Source organism: Bombina bombina, chromosome 2 (genome assembly GCF_027579735.1).
Source record: "Bombina bombina isolate aBomBom1 chromosome 2, aBomBom1.pri, whole genome shotgun sequence".
NCBI lineage: Eukaryota > Metazoa > Chordata > Amphibia > Anura > Bombinatoridae > Bombina > Bombina bombina.
In genome coordinates, this window is record NC_069500.1 from 1308372244 (window position 1) to 1308395940 (window position 23697).

General features: G+C 37.9%; 1 protein-coding gene across 1 annotated transcript in view; it reads left to right on the forward strand.

Annotated features, from left to right (window-relative positions):
• EVC (EvC ciliary complex subunit 1) overlaps nucleotides 1-23697 on the forward strand; it is a 561189-nt gene that overhangs the window by 234091 nt on the left and 303401 nt on the right. The window contains exon 6 of the mRNA XM_053700301.1: nucleotides 2876-3013. Coding sequence (XP_053556276.1) covers nucleotides 2876-3013 — 138 coding nt within the window. The remainder of the gene's footprint in view (nucleotides 1-2875; nucleotides 3014-23697) is intronic.

The window sequence follows — 23697 nt, forward strand, 5'->3', positions numbered from 1 at the left end:
ATGTGGAAGGTTCCTATAGACACATGTGGTGGGACTGCCCTCATTCACATAGAACATGGAACAGACTATCACACTTTTTGAGCTCTCTTTTAGATAGTCCAATTACACTTTCATTAGAACAAGCACTACTGCACACTAAACTTAAGGAGTTCAATAAACACATAAACCATTTCATAAAGATAACATGTACAGCAACTAGGGTGTGTATAGCACGCCGATGGAAGGAATCTGCCCCTACATGGGGAGAGGTTATTGTTAAAATCAGACACTACTATAACATGTCAGCACAGGCTGCCATATTACAAGACACACAGGAAACCTTCCAGAAGGTTTGGTTCTACTGGATTATGCACGACACATCAAACTCCAGAATAGAGGACAGGTGAAAGGTTAACTTCAAGGAAGCGCTTCTATTAAAGCATTGAAAGGCTCCCTCAGCCCCAATAGATACTAACTTGGAACTTACAAAGTTAGGGCAGAGATCCTGGCTAAGTCCTCCCCCATCCCCTTACCCACCCTCTTTCTCTCCATTTCTACATCATCTCTTTCTTCTTCTTTACCCTATACTTTAGGCCTAACGAAAAAAGGTTTACATTGTTTTTACATGATTCAGTTTAATTATATTTGTTAGGTCCATCGCCGGACTCTGTACATGCAGATGGTCGACTAATTGTAACATCGGCATTTTTTTTTTTCCTTTCCTTTTCTTTTACTCATATCTTGTTATTGTCAAAAATATACTCAATAAAAATTTATTTCAACTAAAATTGTAATTTATTCAAGTTTAAGTACGACTATCTTCACAAATCTCACTTATTTACATGTCTGGTTTCTTGCAGCAGACTAACTGGTTGTTTTACGCTTGCCTGGGCACCCTGGGGTAGGGTACGATTTATAAATGTTTGTTATTTTTACTGTATCTAAATTGAAATTGTTCACAGCGGCTGAACATGAAATTGCCTTAAATAATTCCTTATATACTTTAATGTCTTACGTCAGTGCAGTCGTTTCTCCTACTACACATTTTTTTAACATTATTATTTTCTTGTAGGTTGCTATGAGCTTAAGGGTTTTTATTGTCTTCTTAATGTGTTCTTTATAACTTTAGTAATCTGGTCTTTTAGATGAATTTTATAGGAGCCTAGGGAGGTGTAAAATGATCAAGTAACTTTTACTTTGTTTTAATTATTTTTTACATGTACATTTATTGGTGCTATCATGATAATTGCTTGATTAAATGTATTTTTTTAAAGGTGTATGAAACCCCAATTTTTTTCTTTTATGATTCAGATAGAGCATGCAATTTTAAACAGCTTTGCACATTACTTCTATTATCTAATGTGCTTTGTTATCTTGCTAGGCTTAGGAGCAGCAAAACACTACTGGGAGCTAGCTGCTGTTTCCTGGCTGCATAAATATCTGACACACACCTCTTGTCATTGGCTTACCTGATTTGTTCAGCTAGCTCCTAGTAGTGCATTGCTGCTGCTTCAATAAAGTATACCACAAAAACAAAGCACATTTGATTTGAAAGTTGTTTAAAAATGTTCTTTCTGAATCATGTTTTTATAAATAAAATGGAAAAGCAGTATTTTTCGAGAGAGTTTTTCATATTTAGTAATCTATTATGTGAATTTCACCAATAATTAGTTTTCTTCTGAATATACTGTACATACAAAAACGCTTTACTTAATGGGACAGTAAACACCTTGTAATTACAAGTCATTTCCGTTGTGTTACTATAGAATAACATATCAGCCAAGTCTTAAAGGGATATGAAAACCTCAATTTTATTTTGTGATTCAGAGAATACCATTTTAAAAAGTTTCCAATTTACCTCTATTATCAAATTTACTTAATTCCTATGATATTCTGTGTTGAAGAGATACCTAGGTAGGCATCTGGAGAACTATTTGGCAGAAAATAGTGCTGCCATCTAGTGCTCTTGCAATGGATAACATTCTTGCAAAACGGCTGCCACATAGTGCTCCGGAAATGGGCAGGCTCCTAAGCATATGTTCCTGTTTTTCAACAAAAGGTACAAAAAAAAAAATGATAATAGAAGTAAATCTGAAAATTGTTTAACATTGCATGCTCTATCTGATTTGTCTTAGTTACAGGAGACAATCTGGGCATTACTCTGCAGACAACAAGGCTAGACACTGTCATAGAGTTAGTATAAAGTATTCTGTTTTGCAGTATATATTAGCTGAAGCCAGTTAGTGAAATATATGTAGTAGGGTTAGCCTGGAGCAGTCAGAAGGGTGCTTTTCCTATTCTGAGATGTAAAAATTGCTCAATTGTCAGAGCTAAATTACATGAAAAGAGGACAAAATAATGACAATATACTGCAAATGTGTTTCATTATGCATAACTAAACATTTTATTTTAAAATCTTAAGGTGTTTACTGTCCTTTTAAAGGGCCATTATAGTAGAAAAATGACATCCTCTAATTTGCACTGCTATGCGTTAAACCCCTTTGTACAGGGTTAATGTACTGCTTGGGAACCACAGAGAACTGCTGGTGAGCCAATCAATAGTGGCTGTTGCACAGCTGAGTGGTGCAATTACTGCTTGTTAATAGGTTAGTGGCATTTTCTGCTCTGGACCAGCAGTTCTCTGAAACTCTCAAGCAGTGCTTTAACTATGTATGTGTTTAACCCACTTTTGTAGAGGTTAAACAGATAGTGTTGCTACTTGTGATAAAATCTCACGCTTTAACAAATTAGATCATGCACTGTTTCCTCTCTAATAGTTCTTTAATATTTCTTTCTTTCCTTCAATGCAAATAAATGAACTATTTAAATATTAGAAACACAATAATGAGTTTGGCTCCTAGACTAATTTAAACTGTACTCCTTTTATATTATTCAGGAACTGGAGCAGCTGGAAGCTCAGTATCAGTCGAGAATAAATTCCACCAAACTGGCGCAGAATCAAAGTTCTGAGTTCCAAACCATGGAGGACATTGAGAGAAGAGAGAGAGAGTATTCAGAGCATCTCTTACAGAATGTACGTTTGCAAACATTTTTTAGAGAGGGAGAGAATAAAACTGAACAAATATTTACATTCACTACATTTTAAGCAAAAAAAAAAATATATATATAAAAAAATAAATTAATAGATAAGTAATAGCCTTTTATAATTTGTACATGACCATCTAAAGTCTTTACTTATATGTTTACAGTAATCATTTATATATTCGTTTCCAAATTATGTGATTGATTTTTTTATAGAGAATAAAAAATAAATGAAAAAAAAGTTTTGGAGGAAAGTGAATACGTAAGAAAGTGATGCTGTCTACAATATTTATAAAGATCATATGCAATAGTTCTTAATTATGGTAAGGAGCTTTAGTATTTCTGGAGATTTAAATAGAATTGGCTTTTTCTCAGGTGTTTGAGCTGTTAGATAAAACAGAGCTTTCTCTGCTTATAAACTGGCTGTCATGTCAGGAATAATAATGTCGAAACGCTTTCTACTGAGAAGCCGTTTTTATGACATCTAATTCGCAGCATGTAAATAGTTTATAAAGATGAATATAATAAGATATTGGAGGTGTGGGGGTCGTCTGGTATAGCCTATGCCAGGGGTGGTAAACCTAGGCACTAATCCCTGAGGTGGCACTTGTAGTACATTTGCTGGCATTCTTCTGCTGTGCTTTCACCATAGCTTTCACTGGCTGTTTTTACCTATGAATCTATGCTCCCATTTATCATACTGCAAAGTTCAAATTTTTTAGAAAGAGAACCATGTCTGCACACCTTTGGGGTCTCCAGATAAGCATCCGCTGCTGGAATTTGAGATCGCACAAGCAGCACCACCACCTGCTATCACCAATTTATTCTCTTACAGGAGTCCACAATCCATTACTCCTAGGATTTACTCTTTGCTGCCACTAGGAGGAGGTAAAGCATCCAAAACCCCAAGGACTCTTTAAAACCCTTCCCACCTCCCTGGTAAACTAGTCTTGTCTTTGCCTCCGCTGGAGGATGGTGAAAAATGAAGTTGTGCATGTTATTCTTTAGGGAGAGGGTTTCTCTGACTGAGTCAAGGCCCCTTTCCCCTCAAAGTGCAGTGTTTGATTCATTCTTTTGTTATCCTTTGTTGAAGGATTCACTACTGGGAGCTAGCTGAAAGTCAATGACGAGGCATAAATGTGCAGTTACTAATCAGCAGCTTCTGAGCCTACTTAGCTATTTTCAATAAAAGATAAAAAGAGAATGAAACAAATTAGATAATAGAAATAAATTGGAGGGTTATTTAAAAATTGAATGCTCTATCTGATTCATGAAAGAAAAAAATAATAGGTTTCATGTCATTTTAATAATATATTTCTTTGATTTTTTTTTATTTATATATATATAAAAATAGAGAGTGGACAAGCGCACAAGAAGGCACTCCTGGTGTAGATCGTTTGTGACAAAGTTAATCAATATAAAGGATGTATAAATGCACACTCACGTGGTTTAAACTCATCCAATATGAGGTATCGATAAGGCACTTGTTTTAAAGTTGATATCTGTTTCTTGTCTCCTTGTTGTTCCTGCTTCAAACTTAAAAGTCACAACACATAAGAGAACCGTTCATACTGCTGTTTGTTTTCATTTTTACTGTTTCTATTACATATTGGACTTCAGCTGAGTACATTTTTAACTTTTACAGCTGCACATTGACTGTGTTTATATATTTACATGTGTTTGGATAATAAATTTTATATATTTTAAATACCGGTTCTACTTGGTCTGGGGGTCCCCTTATGCTCTGAGGGTTATTAACTCAAGCATTTATCATTTCCTGTGAGACTGACTATGGTTATCTAAAAGATAAAGAGGATACAAGTTTGAAGCAGGAACAACAAGGAGACAAGAAACAGATATCAACTTTAAAACAAGTGCCTTATCGATACCTCATATTGGATGAGGTTAAACCACGTGAGTGTGCATTTATACATCCTTTATATTGATTAACTTTGTCACAAACAATCTACACCAGGAGTGCCTTCTTGTGCGCTTGTCCACTCTCTATTTTTTTTAGCACACTTTGGGGAGAATCTTCTTCTTGGAGAGGAGAATCCCACCTTGGACGAAGCAGCCGAGAGTGCAGGCATTTTGGGGAACTGTCACATATTGTTAAAACTGGACATTATTGTGGACAGCCTGTCAACACTCCATTTTTGCTTAACTGGTTTGGATACCTAATTATTAGAACCATATATATACAATTATATATATACAGTATATATATAACTAAAATAATTTATATTTGTATAATCCATCTGCAGTAACATACAGTTTCATATTTATATAGTTCTATATTTATATAACTTTGTATTTTATATTGCATTTTGTATTGTATTCTATACAGTGCATAGGTTCCTCTCCGAGTATCAGCACTACGTCCCTAAGTGCAGACATACTCTATTGTTGTAATATATATATATATATATATATCTCCTTAGGACATATTCATTTTTTTTTTTAAATTTAAGTCATACCCTTTAATAAAAATTCTTGGTATACTTTTTTAGGGAGCGTTTTTTCTTGAGTTTGCGCACGTCTATTACATGTGTCGACTTTCGAGTCTGTGTGCGTCAAGATATCGTACGTAGGTTTCTCAGGATATAGTGCTTTGGGTTTTCATGCACCTTTTTATCCTGATCTGGCGTCGATAATTCATCCGCTCCCTTATTACTTAGGTGCGCTATTTAAAGGTCGGACGTTGTGTCTCTGTCTCCTAGTGTCCTACATGTTGGATTAGTGTGCTTTGGCCTTGTCATTTTTTTTTTTTAAGAGCTGCTTTTGGAGGGGTAAGTATTTTCCCTTTCATCAAGAGCTCTTTTTTGGGGGGATATAATTATATGTTTTCTTTTATATGCACAATACTACTTTTGTAGTTTTCTGCTGTTATGGAGCCTTCTGATTTTGTCCCTCAACCGCCTTTTGAATCTGACCCCTCTGAACATTTTCCTACCAGTGTTAAATGTGTTTTATTGTAGACATCTGAGGTATTACCTCCAGCACATTTATGTAACACATGTTTAAATGTTTTTATGCATTCAGAGCAATCTAATGCTGCTCTTGCTTCTAAAGGTGTTACGGTTCCTTCTATTTGTTCCTTACTGGGGAGTTAAGGATCTACAGTATCTGAAATGTTTGCAGCTATGTCACCTTCAAGTAAGCGTTAAAAGTCAGTTCATAATTTACCTTCTACTGGCTCCAAACCTGCTGATATTAATGTTTCTGTTCAGGAATCTGCTGAGTCCTCGGAGTGCCCCTGATGATCAGGAGTCTTCCTCTGATCATGAGTCAAAGACATTCTGTTTTTTTGTCTAAAGTCCAACATATCTGTACACTTTTATAGAAAATATTTTAGAGGATAAAGATCTTAAGGTATCTGAGTATAGGTCTTTAAAACATTTATACTTCGTTTATAAACCTGTGGTTAAACCCCCTGTGGTTTTTCCTGTTCCTGGTGCTGTCTCTGAGACAGCTTCTAGGGAATGGGCTGAACCAGGTAATCCTTTTTATTCCTTCTGCAAGTTTTATAAAAATATATCCTCTACCGGCTTCTAATATTGAACTTTGGGAAACTGTTCCTAAAGTTAATGGGCCGTTTTTATCTTGGCTAAGTGTACTGCTATCCCTTTGAGAAGTGGCTCTTCCTTTAAAGACCCTTTGGATAGAAAGTTAGAATGCTTCCATAGGAGGGCTTTTCAGCAAGCCAATTCTATTTTTAGGCCAGCAGGCTCTATTGTTGGTGTGGCTGCTGCTTCTTCCATTTGGTTAAATAGTCTTTCTTAGCAGTTTTCTGATGATTCTGCTAGTGAATATTTTTTTAACCTTTTGCAATTGCTTAAATGTGCTAATGCTTTAATTTGTGGTACTGTTATTGACATAATTAAGATGAATTCTAAGAGTATGTCTTTGGCAGTACTTTCTAGAAGGGCTTTATGGTTAAATTCTTGGTCTGCCGATATGATTTCTGAATCCAGGCTTTTATCTTTCTCTTTTCAGGGAAATATGTTGTTTGTTTGTGGTCTGGATTCTATTATATCTACTTAACTGGAGGTAAGGGAAAACTTTGAATCATTTTTGCCCCTTTTCGTCAGAACAGGGAACAGAAATCAGATTCAGATAAAAGAAGGTTGAAGCTGGTGTCAGCTTGTCAAAACTTTCAGTCTCTCTCTCTTTTCCCTCAGTCACTCTTTGCATGGAGGCATCAGGTCTCATGATTGCTGCAGTGGAAGCTATTCCATTTGCTTGTTTTCACATGAGGCCTTTTCAGCTTTGTATGTTTCAGCAATGGTGCAGGGATCATACTCTATTTCAAAAGATTTATCTAGATCACAGAACAAGTTGGTACCTGCCTTGGTGGCTGAATCTTTAATAACCTATTATTCAGGCGACTTCTTTTGCTTTGGTTTGTGATAATTTCAGATGCAAGATTTCGGTTTGGGGGGCCATCTGGGGTCTCACAGGGCACAAGATGTTTGGTTTCCTCGGGAGGTGAGGTTGCTAATATATGTTCTACAATTCTGTGTAATTTTCAGAGCACTTCAGACTTGTCATCTCTTGAAAAGGGAGTCTTTTCTCTTTTTTCAGACAGACATTGCGACAGCGGAGGCTTACATCTATTATCGGGGAGGGGGGGTACTCGCAGTTCCCTAGCTATGAAGGAAGTGTCTGGAATTCTTTCCTGGGTAGAAGCCAATTATCTGATTGCTGCAGTTCATATTCCAGGAGTAAAGAACTGGGAAGCAGATTTTCTCAGTCACCAGTCTTTGCATCCAGGGCAGTGGTCTCTTCACCTAGATGTTTTTAAAAGGATAGTGGACCTTTGGGGTCTCCCAGAGATTGAGCTGATGGCCTCTTGGTTCAACAACAAGCCTCCCAGATACTATGCAAGGTCCAGGGAAGCTTAGAGTTTGTTGATGCTCTGGTAGCTCCTTGTTCATTTTGGCTATCCTATGTTTTTCCTTCTCTGGTTCTTCTTCCCGAAGTGATTACCAGGATCATGCAATTCAAACCATCAGTAATCCTGATTGCTCTTGCTTTGTCTTGCAGGGTTTGGTATGCAGAACTGGTTAAGATGTGTTGCCCTCCATGGTCACGTCTTCTGTCTCAAGGTCTATTTTTCCATCAGGTTCTCAAACCTCTAAGCTTGATGGCATGGAGATTGAATGGTTAGTTCTCAGGCAGAGAGTTTTTTTCTGATTCTGTTATTGAGACTTTGATACAGCTTTACAAGCTTGTGAGGTACGTTTTTTTATGCTCTTTCAGTTTTGTTCCACAAGAAGATTGCTAATCTTCTTGACATTTATGGTTTTGTTTCAGTGTTGGCCAGAATTAAACTTGTTAAGCCAATTTCTTCTCCTGGAAATTAAAATTTTCGGTATTCAAGGTTTTGGAGGCTCCTCCTTTTGAGCCTGTGCATAAGATGGATATTAAAGGGACATTATACACTCATTTTTTCTTTGCATAAATGTTTTGTAGATGATCTATTTATATAGCCCATAAAGTTTTTTTTTTTAAATAAATCTATAGTTTTGCTTATTTTTAAATAACATTGCTCTGATTTTCAGACTCCTAACCAAGCCCCAAAGTTTTATGTGAATACCGTCAGCTACCTTCTCCAGCTTGCTCCTGTTTGTGTAAAGGGTCTTTTCATATGCAAAAGAAGGGGGGGGGAGTGTCTTATTTCCCACTTGCAGTGGGCTTTCCAGCTACCTTTTCAGCAGAGCCAAACTGACAGCTTCTAAGTAAGTTTTTAAACAGTTTTATACTGGATTTTTATATCAGTATCTGTGCATCTTATTCTTTATAGTAGTGTCTATTACATGCAGTTATATGAAAATGAGTGTATACTGTCCATTTAAGCTTCTTTCTTAAAAAAGGTTTTGTTTCTTTTGGCTATCTCTTCTGATAGAAGAGTCTCTGAGTTTTCGGCTCTTTCATGTGATCCTCCTTTTTATTCATAAGGATAAGGTAGTTTTAAAGACTAAATTTGACTTTTTATCCAACTTTATGTCTTCAGATAATATAAGTCTGGAAATTGTTGTCCCTTCTTTATGTCCTAATCCTAAGAGTAATTCAGTTGGGCTTCTTCATAACTTGGATGTTGTAAGAGCCTTGAGGTATTATGTAGATGCGTCTAAAGTTTTCAGACAAACTTCTATTTAGTCTGTTCACTTTTACAGTTTCAGGAAGGGGGAGAAAGCTTCTGCTGTTTCTTTGGCTTCTTGGTTAAAGGGACACTGAACCCAAATTTTTTCTTTTGTAATTCAGAAAGAGCATGCAATTTTAAACAACTTTCTAATTTACTCCTATTATCAATTTTTCTTCGTTCTCTTGCTATCATTATTTTAAAAAGAAGGCATCTAAGCTTTTTTTTTTGGTTTCAGTACTCTGGACAGCACTTTTTTATTGGTGGATGAATTTATCCACCAATCAGCAAGGACAACCCAGGTTGTTCACCAAAAATGGGCCGGCATCTAAACTTACATTCTTGAATTTCAAATAAAGATACCAAGAGAATGAAGAAAATTTGATAATAGGAGTAAATTAGAAAGTTGCTTAAAATTTCATGCTCAAGGGGCGGTCAGGAGGAAGAGGAGGAGACTGTGCATAGACTGCACCTGTGCATTAGTGCACCTGAGCACCTGTACAGACACCACTCCCTTGCAGTTACACCTTGGCGGTTTGTAGCGCTTGGATCCTTCGTGTCAGAAGGAAATTCTGCAGCTGGTTAAAGCCAACACACCAGCTACCCTCCATAGCGTAAACTGATATCATACGCTCAAGATAAAAGACCTTTCTCTGGAGAGACCAATAACCCATTTGAGCATTTTACTGGGTAAACTTACCATAATGAAAGAATAATACCCTGGCTAGCAGCACGAGTGAAGCGCTGACTCTTCTCCTATAAATCTTGATGGAGGAAATGCCGGGCTAACCAGACTTAGCAACCCGCAGCATAACAGCACTAAGAAGCAGCCTGCCTTGATTTGTTCCCCCTTGCTAAACTGAAGCGCGGACCCTCACAAACAACTTACCGGCATCTGACCTGCCTCTGGGGCAATCAAGCCCGCTCCCACCCACCGGTGCTGCGTGTGGTGAGCGGACGGATCATTGAGCTCAGCGCGGAGGATAGTGAACCTGGTTTTCATTTCTTCCTTTCCACCTCTGGAACTGCGTGGAGGGATTCGGAGACGGAGGCACTTAGCATACCGGGACCTGCTGAGACCAGCTGGAAGGACACTCCGTTAAGCCCGGTAAGCGTCTAAAAGATTGCAAAGAGTCTGAAAGGTTGGGATCCAGAACAAACTTTCTTTTTTTTTTGCTCCATACCCAACTTCAACTTGAAGCACAAGGAACATATTGGGGTAAGGGGGAATAAACTGTGTTTCTTATCTGATCCATACTTGGCAGAACTCTGCTCTCTGGCTTATGCTAAAGTTAAAACATAAAAGGCATTTAACTGAAATTGACTTTTCTATCTCACAAGTTTTGCTGCTTAAAAGGGAAAAAAAGAGAAAAAACAAAAAACCTGTTTAAGAAGTTAAAATCAAACTACTACGAGAACAACTTCCCCCTTTATGAATAAAAAGCATATCAAGGAAGTAAAATTATCTACAAAAGTTATAAGAACTATTTTTTATCTTTGCCTTGATAATGGACTAAAGTATGCTTAAAAGCTAGATTCATATGTAACAGGCACAAGAAATACCTTTGTATTTATTAATCCCAATAAGAATTAATAACTGGGTTTTATAAGAAGGGGAAGAGAAAAAGAAAAAGGGGAAATTGCTGCAGCAAGGCTTTCTGGCCTTAGATTATTTTTTTTAAATCAAGAATTGGGAACTATTTTAATATCTAAAAATTAAGTATCTGTGCAGCCATTTTTTTTTCTATCTTTATAACATGATATATTTCCTACTTGATGGCAAACATAGAACCCATTCCTTCCAATGAGCTTGTTATCCTCACTAAACAGGGAATTAGCATTACTCTCTAGAAAAAAAATATCAGAGTTTGTCACAACTTATAATAACTGTATAGTTTGAATGGCTTATCCCTGTTATTTTAGTCATTAAATTTCATTGCTAGATATTTAAAGGAAAAACTATAGAGGTGAGATTTATAGGGGTGATATACAATTTACAAATAGTTTGTTTCTTCTGTTATGTGTGATCAGTCCACGGGTCATCATTACTTCTGGGATATAACTCCTCCCCAACAGGAAATGCAAGAGGATTCACCCAGCAGAGCTGCATATAGCTCCTCCCCTCTACGTCAGTCCCAGTCATTCTCTTGCACCCAACGACTAGATAGGATGTGTGAGAGGACTATGGTGATTATACTTAGTTTTTATGACTTCAATCAAAAGTTTGTTATTTTACAATAGCACCGGAGCGTGTTATTACTTCTCTGGCAGAGTTTGAGGAAGAATCTACCAGAGTTTTTTTTTTACTATGATTTTAACCGGAGTAGTTAAGATCATATTGCTGTTCTCGGCCATCTGAGGGAGGTAAAAGCTTCAGATCAGGGGACAGCGGGCAGATGAATCTGCATTGAGGTATGTAGCAGTTTTTATTTTCTGAATGGAATTGATGAGAAAATCCTGCCATACCGTTATAATGACATGTATGTATACACTTCAGTATTCTGGGGATGGTATTTCACCGGAACTACTCTGTTAAAAGTCACTAATCCTTTTAATAAGTATTTATCATGTTAAACGTTTTTGCTGGAATGTAGAATCGTTTACATTTCTGAGGTACTGAGTGAATAAATATTTGGGCATTATTTTCCACTTGGCAGTTGTTTGGTTTAATTGTGACAGTTTCGTTTCTCTTCACTGCTGTGTGTGAGGGGGAGGGGCCGTTTTTGGCGCTCTTTGCTACGCATCAAAAAATTCCAGTCAGTTACTCTTATATTTCCTGCATGATCCGGTTCATCTCTGACAGATCTCAGGGGTCTTCAAACTTCTTTGGAGGGAGGTAGATTCTCTCAGCAGAGCTGTGAGAATTTTATATTGACTGTGAATAAAAACGTTGCTCTGTAATTTTTATGTCAAATTTAATTATTGTTATTTTTCTAATGGGAACAAACCTTTGCTAAAAGTTGTGTTGTTTTAAAGTTTGATGCTATAACTGTTTTTTCAGTTCATTATTTCAACTGTCATTTAATCATTTAATCGTTTAGTACCTCTTTGAGGCACAGTACGTTTTTGCTAAAAAAGATTATAACCAAGTTGCAAGTTTATTGCTAGTGTGTTAAACATGTCTGACTCAGAGGAAGATATCTGTGTCATTTGTTCCAATGCCAAGGTGGAGCCCAATAGAAATTTATGTACTAACTGTATTGATGCTACTTTAAATAAAAGTCAATCTGTACAATTTGAACAAATTTCACCAAACAGCGAGGGGAGAGTTATGCCGACTAACTCGCCTCACGCGGCAGTACCTGCATCTCCCGCCCGGGAGGTGCGTGATATTATGGCGCCTAGTACATCTGGGCGGCCATTACAGATAACATTACAAGATATGGCTACTGTTATGACTGAAGTTTTGTCTAAATTACCAGAACTAAGAGGCAAGCGTGATCACTCTGGGGTGAGAACAGAGTGCGCTGACAATACTAGGGCCATGTCTGATACTGCGTCACAGCTTGCAGAGCATGAGGACGGAGAGCTTCATTCTGTAGGTGACGGTTCTGATCCAAACAGATTGGATTCAGATATTTCAAATTTTAAATTTAAATTGGAGAACCTCCGTGTATTACTAGGGGAGGTCTTAGCAGCTCTCAATGATTGTAACACCGTTGCAATACCAGAGAAACTGTGTAGGTTGGATAAATACTTTGCGGTACCGGCGAGTACTGACGTTTTTCCTATACCTAAGAGACTAACTGAAATTGTTACTAAGGAGTGGGATAGACCCGGTGTGCCGTTCTCACCCCCTCCAATATTTAGAAAGATGTTTCCAATAGACACCACCACTCGGGACTTATGGCAAACGGTCCCTAAGGTGGAGGGAGCAGTTTCTACTTTAGCTAAGCGTACCACTATCCCGGTGGAGGATAGCTGTGCTTTTTCAGATCCAATGGATAAAAAATTAGAGGGTTACCTTAAGAAAATGTTTGTTCAACAAGGTTTTATATTGCAACCCCTTGCATGTATCGCGCCGATTACGGCTGCGGCAGCATTTTGGATTGAGTCTCTGGAAGAGAACCTTAGTTCATCTACGCTAGACGACATTACGGACAGGCTTAGAGTCCTTAAACTAGCTAATTCATTCATTTCGGAGGCCGTAGTACATTTAACCAAACTTACGGCTAAGAACTCAGGATTCGCCATACAGGCACGTAGGGCGCTGTGGCTAAAATCCTGGTCAGCTGATGTTACTTCTAAGTCCAAATTACTTAATATACCTTTCAAGGGGCAGTCTTTATTTGGGCCCGGTTTGAAAGAAATTATCGCTGACATTACAGGAGGTAAGGGCCACGCCCTACCTCAAGACAAAGCCAAAGCCAAGGCTAGACAGTCTAATTTTCGTCCCTTTCGGAATTTCAAGACAGGAGCAGCATCAACCTCCACTGCACCAAAACAGGAGGGAGCTGTTGCTCGTTACAGGCAAGGCTGGAAGCCTAACCAGTCCTGGAACAAGAGCAAGCAGGCCAGGAAACCTGCTGCTGCCCCAAAGACAGCATGAACCGAGAGCCCCCGATCCGGGACCGGATCTAGTGGGGGGCAGACTTTCTCTCTTCGCCCAGGCCTGGGCAAGAGATATTCAGGATCCCTGGGCGCTAGAGATCATATCTCAGGGATACCTTCTAGACTTCAAATTATCTCCCCCAAGAGGGAGATTTCATCTGTCAAGGTTGTCAACAAACCAGATAAAGAAAGAAGCGTTTCTACGCTGTGTACAAGATCTGTTATTAATGGGAGTGATCCATCCGGTTCCGCGGTCGGAACAAGGACAAGGGTTCTACTCAAACCTGTTTGTGGTTCCCAAAAAAGAGGGAACTTTCAGGCCAATCTTAGATTTAAAGATTCTAAACAAATTCCTAAGAGTTCCATCGTTCAAAATGGAAACTATTCGGACAATCTTACCCATGATCCAAAAGGGTCAGTACATGACCACAGTGGATTTAAAAGATGCTTACCTTCACATACCGATTCACAAAGATCATCACCGGTATCTAAGGTTTGCCTTCTTAGACAGGCACTACCAGTTTGTAGCTCTTCCATTCGGATTGGCTACGGCTCCAAGAATCTTCACAAAGGTTCTGGGTGCCCTTCTGGCGGTACTAAGACCGCGAGGGATTTCGGTAGCTCCGTACCTAGACGACATTCTAATACAAGCTTCAAGCTTTCAAACTGCCAAGTCTCATACAGAGTTAGTTCTGGCATTTCTAAGGTCGCATGGATGGAAAGTGAACGAAAAGAAGAGTTCTCTTTTTCCTCTCACAAGAGTTCCATTCTTGGGGACTCTTATAGATTCTGTAGAAATGAAGATTTACCTGACAGAAGACAGGTTAACAAAGCTTCAAAATGCATGCCGTGTCCTTCATTCCATTCAACACCCGTCAGTAGCTCAATGCATGGAGGTGATCGGCTTAATGGTAGCGGCAATGGACATAGTACCTTTTGCACGCCTACACCTCAGACCGCTGCAATTGTGCATGCTAAGTCAGTGGAATGGGGATTACTCAGATTTGTCCCCTACTCTGAATCTGAATCAAGAGACCAGAAATTCTCTTCTATGGTGGCTTTATCGGCCACACCTGTCCAGGGGGATGCCATTCAGCAGGCCAGACTGGACAATTGTAACAACAGACGCCAGCCTACTAGGTTGGGGCGCTGTCTGGAATTCTCTGAAGGCTCAGGGACTATGGAATCAGGAGGAGAGTCTCCTTCCAATAAACATCCTGGAATTGAGAGCAGTTCTCAATGCCCTTCTGGCTTGGCCCCAATTAACAACTCGGGGGTTCATCAGGTTTCAGTCGGACAACATCACGACTGTAGCTTACATCAACCATCAGGGAGGGACAAGAAGCTCCCTAGCAATGATGGAAGTATCAAAGATAATTCGCTGGGCAGAGTCTCACTCTTGCCACCTGTCAGCAATCCACATCCCGGGAGTGGAGAACTGGGAGGCGGATTTCTTGAGTCGCCAGACTTTTCATCCGGGGGAGTGGGAACTTCATCCGGAGGTCTTTGCCCAAATACTTCGACGTTGGGGCAAACCAGAGATAGATCTCATGGCGTCTCGCCAGAACGCCAAACTTCCTCTCTACGGGTCCAGATCCAGGGATCCGGGAGCGGTTCTGATAGATGCTTTGACAGCACCTTGGAACTTCGGGATGGCTTATGTGTTTCCACCCTTCCCGCTGCTTCCTTGATTGATTGCCAAAATCAAACAGGAGAGAGCATCAGTGATTCTAATAGCGCCTGCATGGCCACGCAGGACTTGGTATGCAGATCTAGTGGACATGTCATCCTGTCCGCCTTGGTCTCTACCTCTAAGACAGGACCTTCTGATACAGGGTCCATTCAAACATCAAAATCTAACTTCTCTGAAGCTGACTGCTTGGAAATTGAACGCTTGATTTTATCAAAACGTGGTTTTTCTGAGTCGGTTATTGATACCCTGATACAGGCTAGGAAGCCTGTTACCAGAAGGATTTACCATAAAATATGGCGTAAATACCTATACTGGTGCGAATCCAAAGGTTACTCCTGGAGTAAGGTTAGGATCGCTAGGATATTGTCCTTTCTACAAGAAGGTTTAGAAAAGGGTTTATCAGCTAGTTCATTAAAGGGACAGATTTCAGCTCTGTCCATCTTGTTACACAGGCGTCTGTCAGAAAATCCAGACGTCCAGGCCTTTTGTCAGGCTTTAGCTAGGATCAAGCCTGTGTTTAAAGCTGTTGCTCCGCCATGGAGTTTAAACTTAGTTCTTAACGTTTTACAGGGTGTTCCGTTTGAACCCCTTCTTTCCATTGATATAAAATTGTTATCTTGGAAAGTTCTGTTTTTAATGGCTATTTCCTCGGCTCGAAGAGTCTCTGAGTTATCAGCCTTACATTGTGATTCTCCTTATCTGATTTTTCACTCAGACAAGGTAGTTCTGCGTACTAAACCTGGGTTCTTACCTAAGGTAGTCACTAACAGGAATATCAATCAAGAGATTGTTGTTCCATCCTTGTGTCCAAATCCTTCTTCAAAGAAGGAACGTCTTCTACACAATCTGGATGTAGTTCGTGCCCTCAAGTTCTACTTGCAGGCAACTAAAGATTTTCGCCAAACTTCTTCCCTGTTTGTCGTTTATTCTGGACAGAGGAGAGGTCAAAAAGCTTCTGCTACCTCTCTCTCTTTTTGGCTTCGTAGCATAATACGTTTAGCCTATGAGACTGCTGGACAGCAGCCTCCTGAAAGAATTACAGCTCACTCCACTAGAGCTGTGGCTTCCACTTGGGCCTTTAAGAATGAGGCCTCTGTTGAACAGATTTGCAAGGCTGCAACTTGGTCTTCGCTTCATACTTTTTCCAAATTTTACAAATTTGACACTTTTGCTTCTTCGGAGGCTATTTTTGGGAGAAAGGTTCTTCAGGCAGTGGTTCCTTCTGTATAATGAGCCTGCCTATCCCTCCCGTCATCCGTGTACTTTTGCTTTGGTATTGGTATCCCAGAAGTAATGATGACCCGTGGACTGATCACACATAACAGAAGAAAACATAATTTATGCTTACCTGATAAATTCCTTTCTTCTGTTGTGTGATCAGTCCACGGCCCGCCCTGTTTTAAGGCAGGTAAATATCTTTTAAATTATACTCCAGTCACCACTTCACCCTTGGTTACTCCTTTCTCGTTGATTCTTGGTCGAATGACTGGGACTGACGTAGAGGGGAGGAGCTATATGCAGCTCTGCTGGGTGAATCCTCTTGCATTTCCTGTTGGGGAGGAGTTATATCCCAGAAGTAATGATGACCCGTGGACTGATCACACAACAGAAGAAAGGAATTTATCAGGTAAGCATAAATTATGTTATTTCAATCCTGCCACGGAAAATAACTACCATATTTACAGGACATGTTATATGTTGACATAACTTGTACTAAATAAGAGCCTAAAGGGCCAAATCTGTCACACTATAAACTATAGCACCTGTAAGAATACTGATATAATAGCTATTCAAAAAATTAAGATCTTGTTGCAGAGGCTGTAATATCTCTTAAAGAATAGATATATTTTAAGCACACAAAGCTGAAATTTAGTATTCCAAAATCGTATAAGCAATTAGAAAAGGCTTCTACACAAGATCTCTGTCTTTCTCTTTAGAGCTGGTGAACTGGCCGTGCTAATTAATAGCCTTTGGCTTAATGAGAATCTTTCTTTTCTCTAAACACAGTAGTCTCTATTTACATTTCCTGCCAATTCTGGTCTAAATTCACATAAGAACATATTAATCACTCTTCTTCTTTTTTTTTTTTTTTCCCACACTCACTTCCAGCACCTCTTGTTCACCCCAGCACCTTTTTTTTTCTCTCTCTCACATGCACACACATTGATTGAACCTTTTTGCTTTTTTCTCTTTTTCTGAGTATATGGACAAATATATCACTTCCCCCACTTGCACTCCCAAGACTAATCCAGGTATGGCAGCAAAATCAAAGGAGCGCAGAACAAAAACCCCATAGAGACCCCTGTAGCATCACTCGACTCGATTGCTCAAACACAGAGCATAAGCTCCATAGAATCTCAAAATACAGGTGGCCCTCGTTTTACAACGGTTCAATTTACACCGTTTCAGAATAACAACCTTTTTCCCCAGTCATGTGACTGCTATTGAAAAGCATTGAGAAGCAGTGCATTTATTAAAATAGCCAGTAGGTGGAGCTGTCCGCTTGTGTTGCAGCAAAGCCAAGCAAGCTGAAATTAATCAGTTTAACAAGACCTGAGCTATCGAGCAGATTTCAAAGGAACAAGATCTTCCTGTCTATAAATCAGTCCAGATTGGAATGCATAGAAAGAACTGTTTGCAGAAAAATGCAAGTAAAGTGTGTGTTGTGTGATTATTTTATTAGGTTTATAATGCTATGTAGCAAATGTTTTTGTTCATTTAACTTAGTTTAATTATATATTCTGTGTTGTGTGATTATTTTATTAGGTTTATAATGCTGTTTAGCATTTAAAGTCTTCATTTCAAAGCTTTAAAAATAAGTTCTAGGTGTTACTTATGACAATTTTGAGAGGGGCCTGGAACCTATCTCCCTCACTTCCCATTGACTTACATTATAAACTGGGCTTCAATTTACAACTGTTTCGATTTACAACCATTCCTTCTGGAACCTTACCCTGGCGTAAACTGAGGGCTACCTGTACACAACTTTTAGTCTCTAGTATCCTAGAGGCCATAACACCTAAATTTGATTTCTTAAAAAATGAAATAAAGCAGGATATCGCATCATTAGCAACAGAAGTGAAGCAGTTTGCTGGTAGACTACAAGAAATAGAACAGAGAATTTCTGATCTTGAGGATAAGACAAACACTCAGACCCCAAAGATTGAGGGAAATCAAAAGTTAATAAACAAACTCCAAGCTAAAAGAGATGATCTTGAGAATAGGGCAAGGAGGAACAATTTAAGAATTATAGGGTACCCAGAATCTGTACAGCAAGAAGATCTAATGAAATTCATGACACTAACACTCCCACAATTGTTGAACATTCCCCCACCACCCACGCATTTTCTGATAGAGAGAGTTCACAGATTGGGGAGATCACCAAATATCTCTAAACCAAGACCAATTATCACAAAATTCTTGAACTATCAGGACAAATTGCTGTTTATGCAATATTACCAAAAAAAGCAGCCCTTGGTCTATGATGGCTCAAAGATATTGTTATTTCAAGATTTCTCTTTGGAGATTTCTTCTAAGAGAAAGGAGCTCTCCCCAGTCTGTGGAAAAATGTTAAAGGTCGGCTGGCAAGCCACAGTTATCTATCCTGCTAGGCTCAAGGTAACTGTAGAAGGTCAAACATTCTTTTTTCAAACAGTAGTCGAGGCAGAGAAAAAATTAGCAGAACATGGGTTCTAACCAACGCTTAGATAAAAAAAATGTTTTTTCCCTTCCCCCCTTTTTCTTTTTTTTTTTTTCTTTTTTTTCTTTTTTTTTTTCTTTTTTCTTTTGTTGTTGGGTTTTTGTTGCACATCTGTTACTTACACTAATAAATATATACTAGATGGGTAAAAATCTCAGGCTCACAACATGGAACATAGGGGGAATTACATCCCCTATTAAACGAAAAATGATTCTATCACACCTACAAAGGATTAATACATCAATAGCATTAATTCAAGAGACACATTTAAACCTAGAGGAATCCATGAAACTTAAATCGGCATGGGTGTCAGAAGTAATCTCTGCTCCGACCTCCAATAGAAAAAACGGGGTAGCTATTTTACTTGGAAAAAAATTAAAATACGACAAACTACTCACAATAGTAGACTTAAATTGAAAATAGCAGGATCTATATACACAATATGCAACTTATATGCCCCAAATACAATCAAACCAGAATTCTGGGACTCCCTTCAATCTCAGCTACTTCAAGTAGCAGAAGGTTATGTAATAGTTGCAGGTGACTTTAACATGGCACACCGTTTTCCCCTCGATAGACTGAGAAGAGGTACTGCGCAAAAAAAAACTAAAAAAGATAACTTGGAAGCAAACATTTTTAACACTATCTTTCAAAATCTGGCAGTCAGAGATATCTGGCGGGTCCAAAACCCGGATTTAAAAAACTATACATGTTATTCAAAGGCATTTATCCAGAATTGATCTTATTTTAGTAAATGATAGCTTATATCAAAGAGGAGCTAGAGCCACCATTTCGGAAATTTGTATCTCAGATCACGCCCCTGTGATAGATATCCCAGTAAATAATCTATCTGCAAATAGAGCACGTTTCTTCTATCCAAAATACTTAAATAACGATCCGAAATTCAGTAATTGGCTAAAAAATAAACTAGAAGAATTTTTTCAGTTTAATATTGGATCAGTATCTAACTTCTCGGTTGTCTGGGAGACTGCGAAAGCGGTACTAAGGGGAGAAATTATCGCCTATATGGCGAGGGGCAAGCGTAATTCTCGATTAAAGGAAAAGCAACTAACAGCAGCAGTAAGTAATGCTTATAATAGATATTTAAACCTTCAATTAGAAGAAAACTGGACTAGATATGTCAAATTGAAAAAAGAACGGGATTCCTTCTTAACAGCCTCAACTATTCGATCAGAACTAAAATATCAAGCAAACTTATATAAATATGGAAATAAATAAGGTAAGCTGTTATCTAAACTAGTAAAAAACTTTAAACAATCACCAACAATAGAATCAATACAGATCAAGGATAGTCATTGGAATGCTCCAGAAGACATATTGGAATCTTTTTACCAACATTATAAAGTAATCTATTCATCTATACCTATGGATAAGTCGGCTAGGGATGTGTTCTGGAAAGACCTAAAGATCACGAAATTTAAATCTGAGTTCAGTCAGAAACTAAATGGGCCTATTTCTGAGCTTGAAGTCTCGAAAGCTATCCAATCATTAAAACTTGAGAAAGCTCCAGGTCCGGATGCAATGCCCAACGATTTTTATAAAATCATGGCACCCACCTTAATTCCCCATTTAACTAAACTTTTTAACCAATATTTCTCAGGCGAGGTTCAAATACCAAATAAATTTCTAGAATCTAATACTATCTTTCTACTTAAACATGGGAAAGACCCAGTGAACAGGGACTCATATAGACCAATAGCATTATTAAACTCCGATTATAAGATATTCACGTCAATTTTAGCAGCAAGATTACAAGAGGGGATAGCAGATGTCATTCATAAAGACCAAGTGGGCTTTATTCGTAACCGCAGTTCAGCAGCAAAAATTAGGCAATTACTTCTAATTATTGACTACTTTAAGAATGTCGAAGAGAGTACATTGAAAGAACAGCCTGATGCCGCAATACTAGCGGTAGACGCCGAAAAGGCATTTGATCGTGTTAATAATGAGTTCTTATTAGATGCCGTACAACGCTTTGGAATTGATAACAAATTTTATAAATTGGTGGAAAATATATGTTTATACTCATCCACGAGTCTAGTTATTAATGGACATGTATAAGATACAATTAGAATGGAAAGAGGAACCCGTCAAGGATGTCCTCTTTCACCTTTATTATTCGATCTAGCAATTGAACCACTTGCAATGAAAGTTAGACGTCAGATTGAGGGAATAAAAATTCAGAAAAAAGAGGTGAAGGTCTCTCTATATGCCGATGACCTGCTATTATACATCTCAAACACATCTTCAAATATTCCCAAATTTAATAAAATAGTAGATTTATATGGTCGATGTTCAGGATATAAAATAAATAACACAAAGTCTGAACTATTGTGGCTGAGGAAAACGAAAGATTCTTGTACAAAACATCCTAACAAACTAGTTAGAAGTTCCTTTAGGTATCTAGGAATCATAATATCAGACAATCCTCAAGATTGGTACTCTCTAAATATATCTCCTATATTAAAACAAGCTCTGAGTTATATGAAGAATTGGCAACATATGCCACTCTCCATCTCAGGGCGAATCGCTCTTTACAAAATGACTTTCCTTCCCAAGATTCTTTACATCCTGCAGAACCTTTCTGTTCTGATAAAAATATATGATATAAAGAACTTTAATTCTACTCTTAGAAGTTTTATATGGTATTCGAAAAAACCCAGAATTTCACTTAAAAAACTAGCCTTCCCTAAACAATATGCCGGACTGGCACTCTCTGATCTGCATTCCTATAATCTTGTTTTTCTAGGTCGTATAGCTTCTGACTGGATAGCAGAAGCAGATTATTTTACAGACAATGATCTTGAGGCAAATATAATATTCCCACTAATTCCATTATCTTTGCTGCACCTTCCCTATAATTCTATCCCTAAACAAGTAAAGAAGCTTAAAACAATCTCTATAATTATTAAGGCGTGGAAAAAGATTGGAGCAAAAGTTGGAATTAACACAGATATACCTAAACATCAAACTCTTATTGGTAATCCAGAATTCCAAGAAGGAACTTCTTCATCCATCCTGATGAAATGGAAGAGACAGGGAATATACTATGCACGACAAGTGGTTAATTCTGAGACAGGGAATATTAAATCCTTTGAAGACTTAAAACAAGAATATAGCCTGGACAATCGTGACTTTTTTACATATCTGCAAGTTAGACATTATGTAACGCAATTAATCCATAAATTCCCGTGGAACTGGACATGGGGTAGGTTAGGGAATTGGCCAGTTCTGATTAAAGCCGGACTTACCTCTATCTCTTGGTACACATATATGGTAGGGTTTAAGGGAGAAGAGTGTGTCAAACAAATAGCTCAAAAATGGACAAACCTTTTTTAATATTGATCATAAGAAGCAGGTCTCACGTTCTATAGTCTTACTTTGTGAGACCACAATAGCTGAGACTTGGAGGGAGTCCCATGTGAAACTCATGCACTTAACATATTATTCCCCAGATAAAGGTTATAAATGGCATAATACAAACTTTAATAGCTGTCCTAAATGTAGATTACCAGCGGCCGACATAATTCATGTATTATGGTCTTGCCCTAAATTGCAACAATTCTGGCTCAAAATAGAATTTTGGATAGAAAAAGTCTTAAAAATAACTCCTCTAAAACTTAAAGGCATAGATAAAATCTTCTTGAAAGATAAGAGCCCAACTTTAAAAGAAGTAAGAATAATAAATCTAATCATCTTAGCAGCTAGAAATGTGTTATTTAAGGACTGGAAGCACAATATTATACCATCAATAACAAAGATTAAAAACTATCTTAGGAAACAATGTATAGTTGAACAATTAGCAACAAACTTGAACTCCGAGCAAGAGATAACTAGTTTTTTTCGAAAGTGGTCAAGATTTATTAGGATATTCCCCCCCTAGCGAGATTGATACTTTAATTTATCCATTTCGGAATACCGAAATTGTGTTACTAGACATATGGTAATTTAACTTATCTTATCTGAACAACAAACAGCCCTTTTTATTTTTCAATTATTTTTTTTTATTTTATTTTTTCCTCCCCCTCAGCTCTGGATATAATTTGATACATTTACAGCATAGGGAGAAAAAGCAAAGAAAAAAAAAAAAGAGTGCAAAAGGAAAGCAAATAATCTAACACAAGAAACAAATAAGTTAACTAATTCCAGGAATATTATCTCTCTGGTCAATTTTTGTTATTTTAAAAGGAAAATTCAGCAGACCTATATCTAGTCAGATTGAACTAAGTAGTAACTCATATCAATAGTTCAAGGTTAGAAATTTCTTTTTTTTTTTTTTTTGTTGAATTATCGAATTGATGTATTTGATATGAAATTGATATCTTATCATATGCTATCTTTTTGGAAGAATGTAATGTTATGAATTCTGTGTTACTATGAAATTTAATGTTATTTCTGCTGATAATAAATAAAAGATGTAAAAAAAAAAATTCATGCTCAATCTGAATCACGAAAGAAAAATTTTGGTTACAGTGTCCCTTTAAAATTTTGGTCCATACGTCTTACTTGAGACAGACTTCACCTAAACTGATTACACATTCTACTAGATCAGTTGCCACTTCTTCA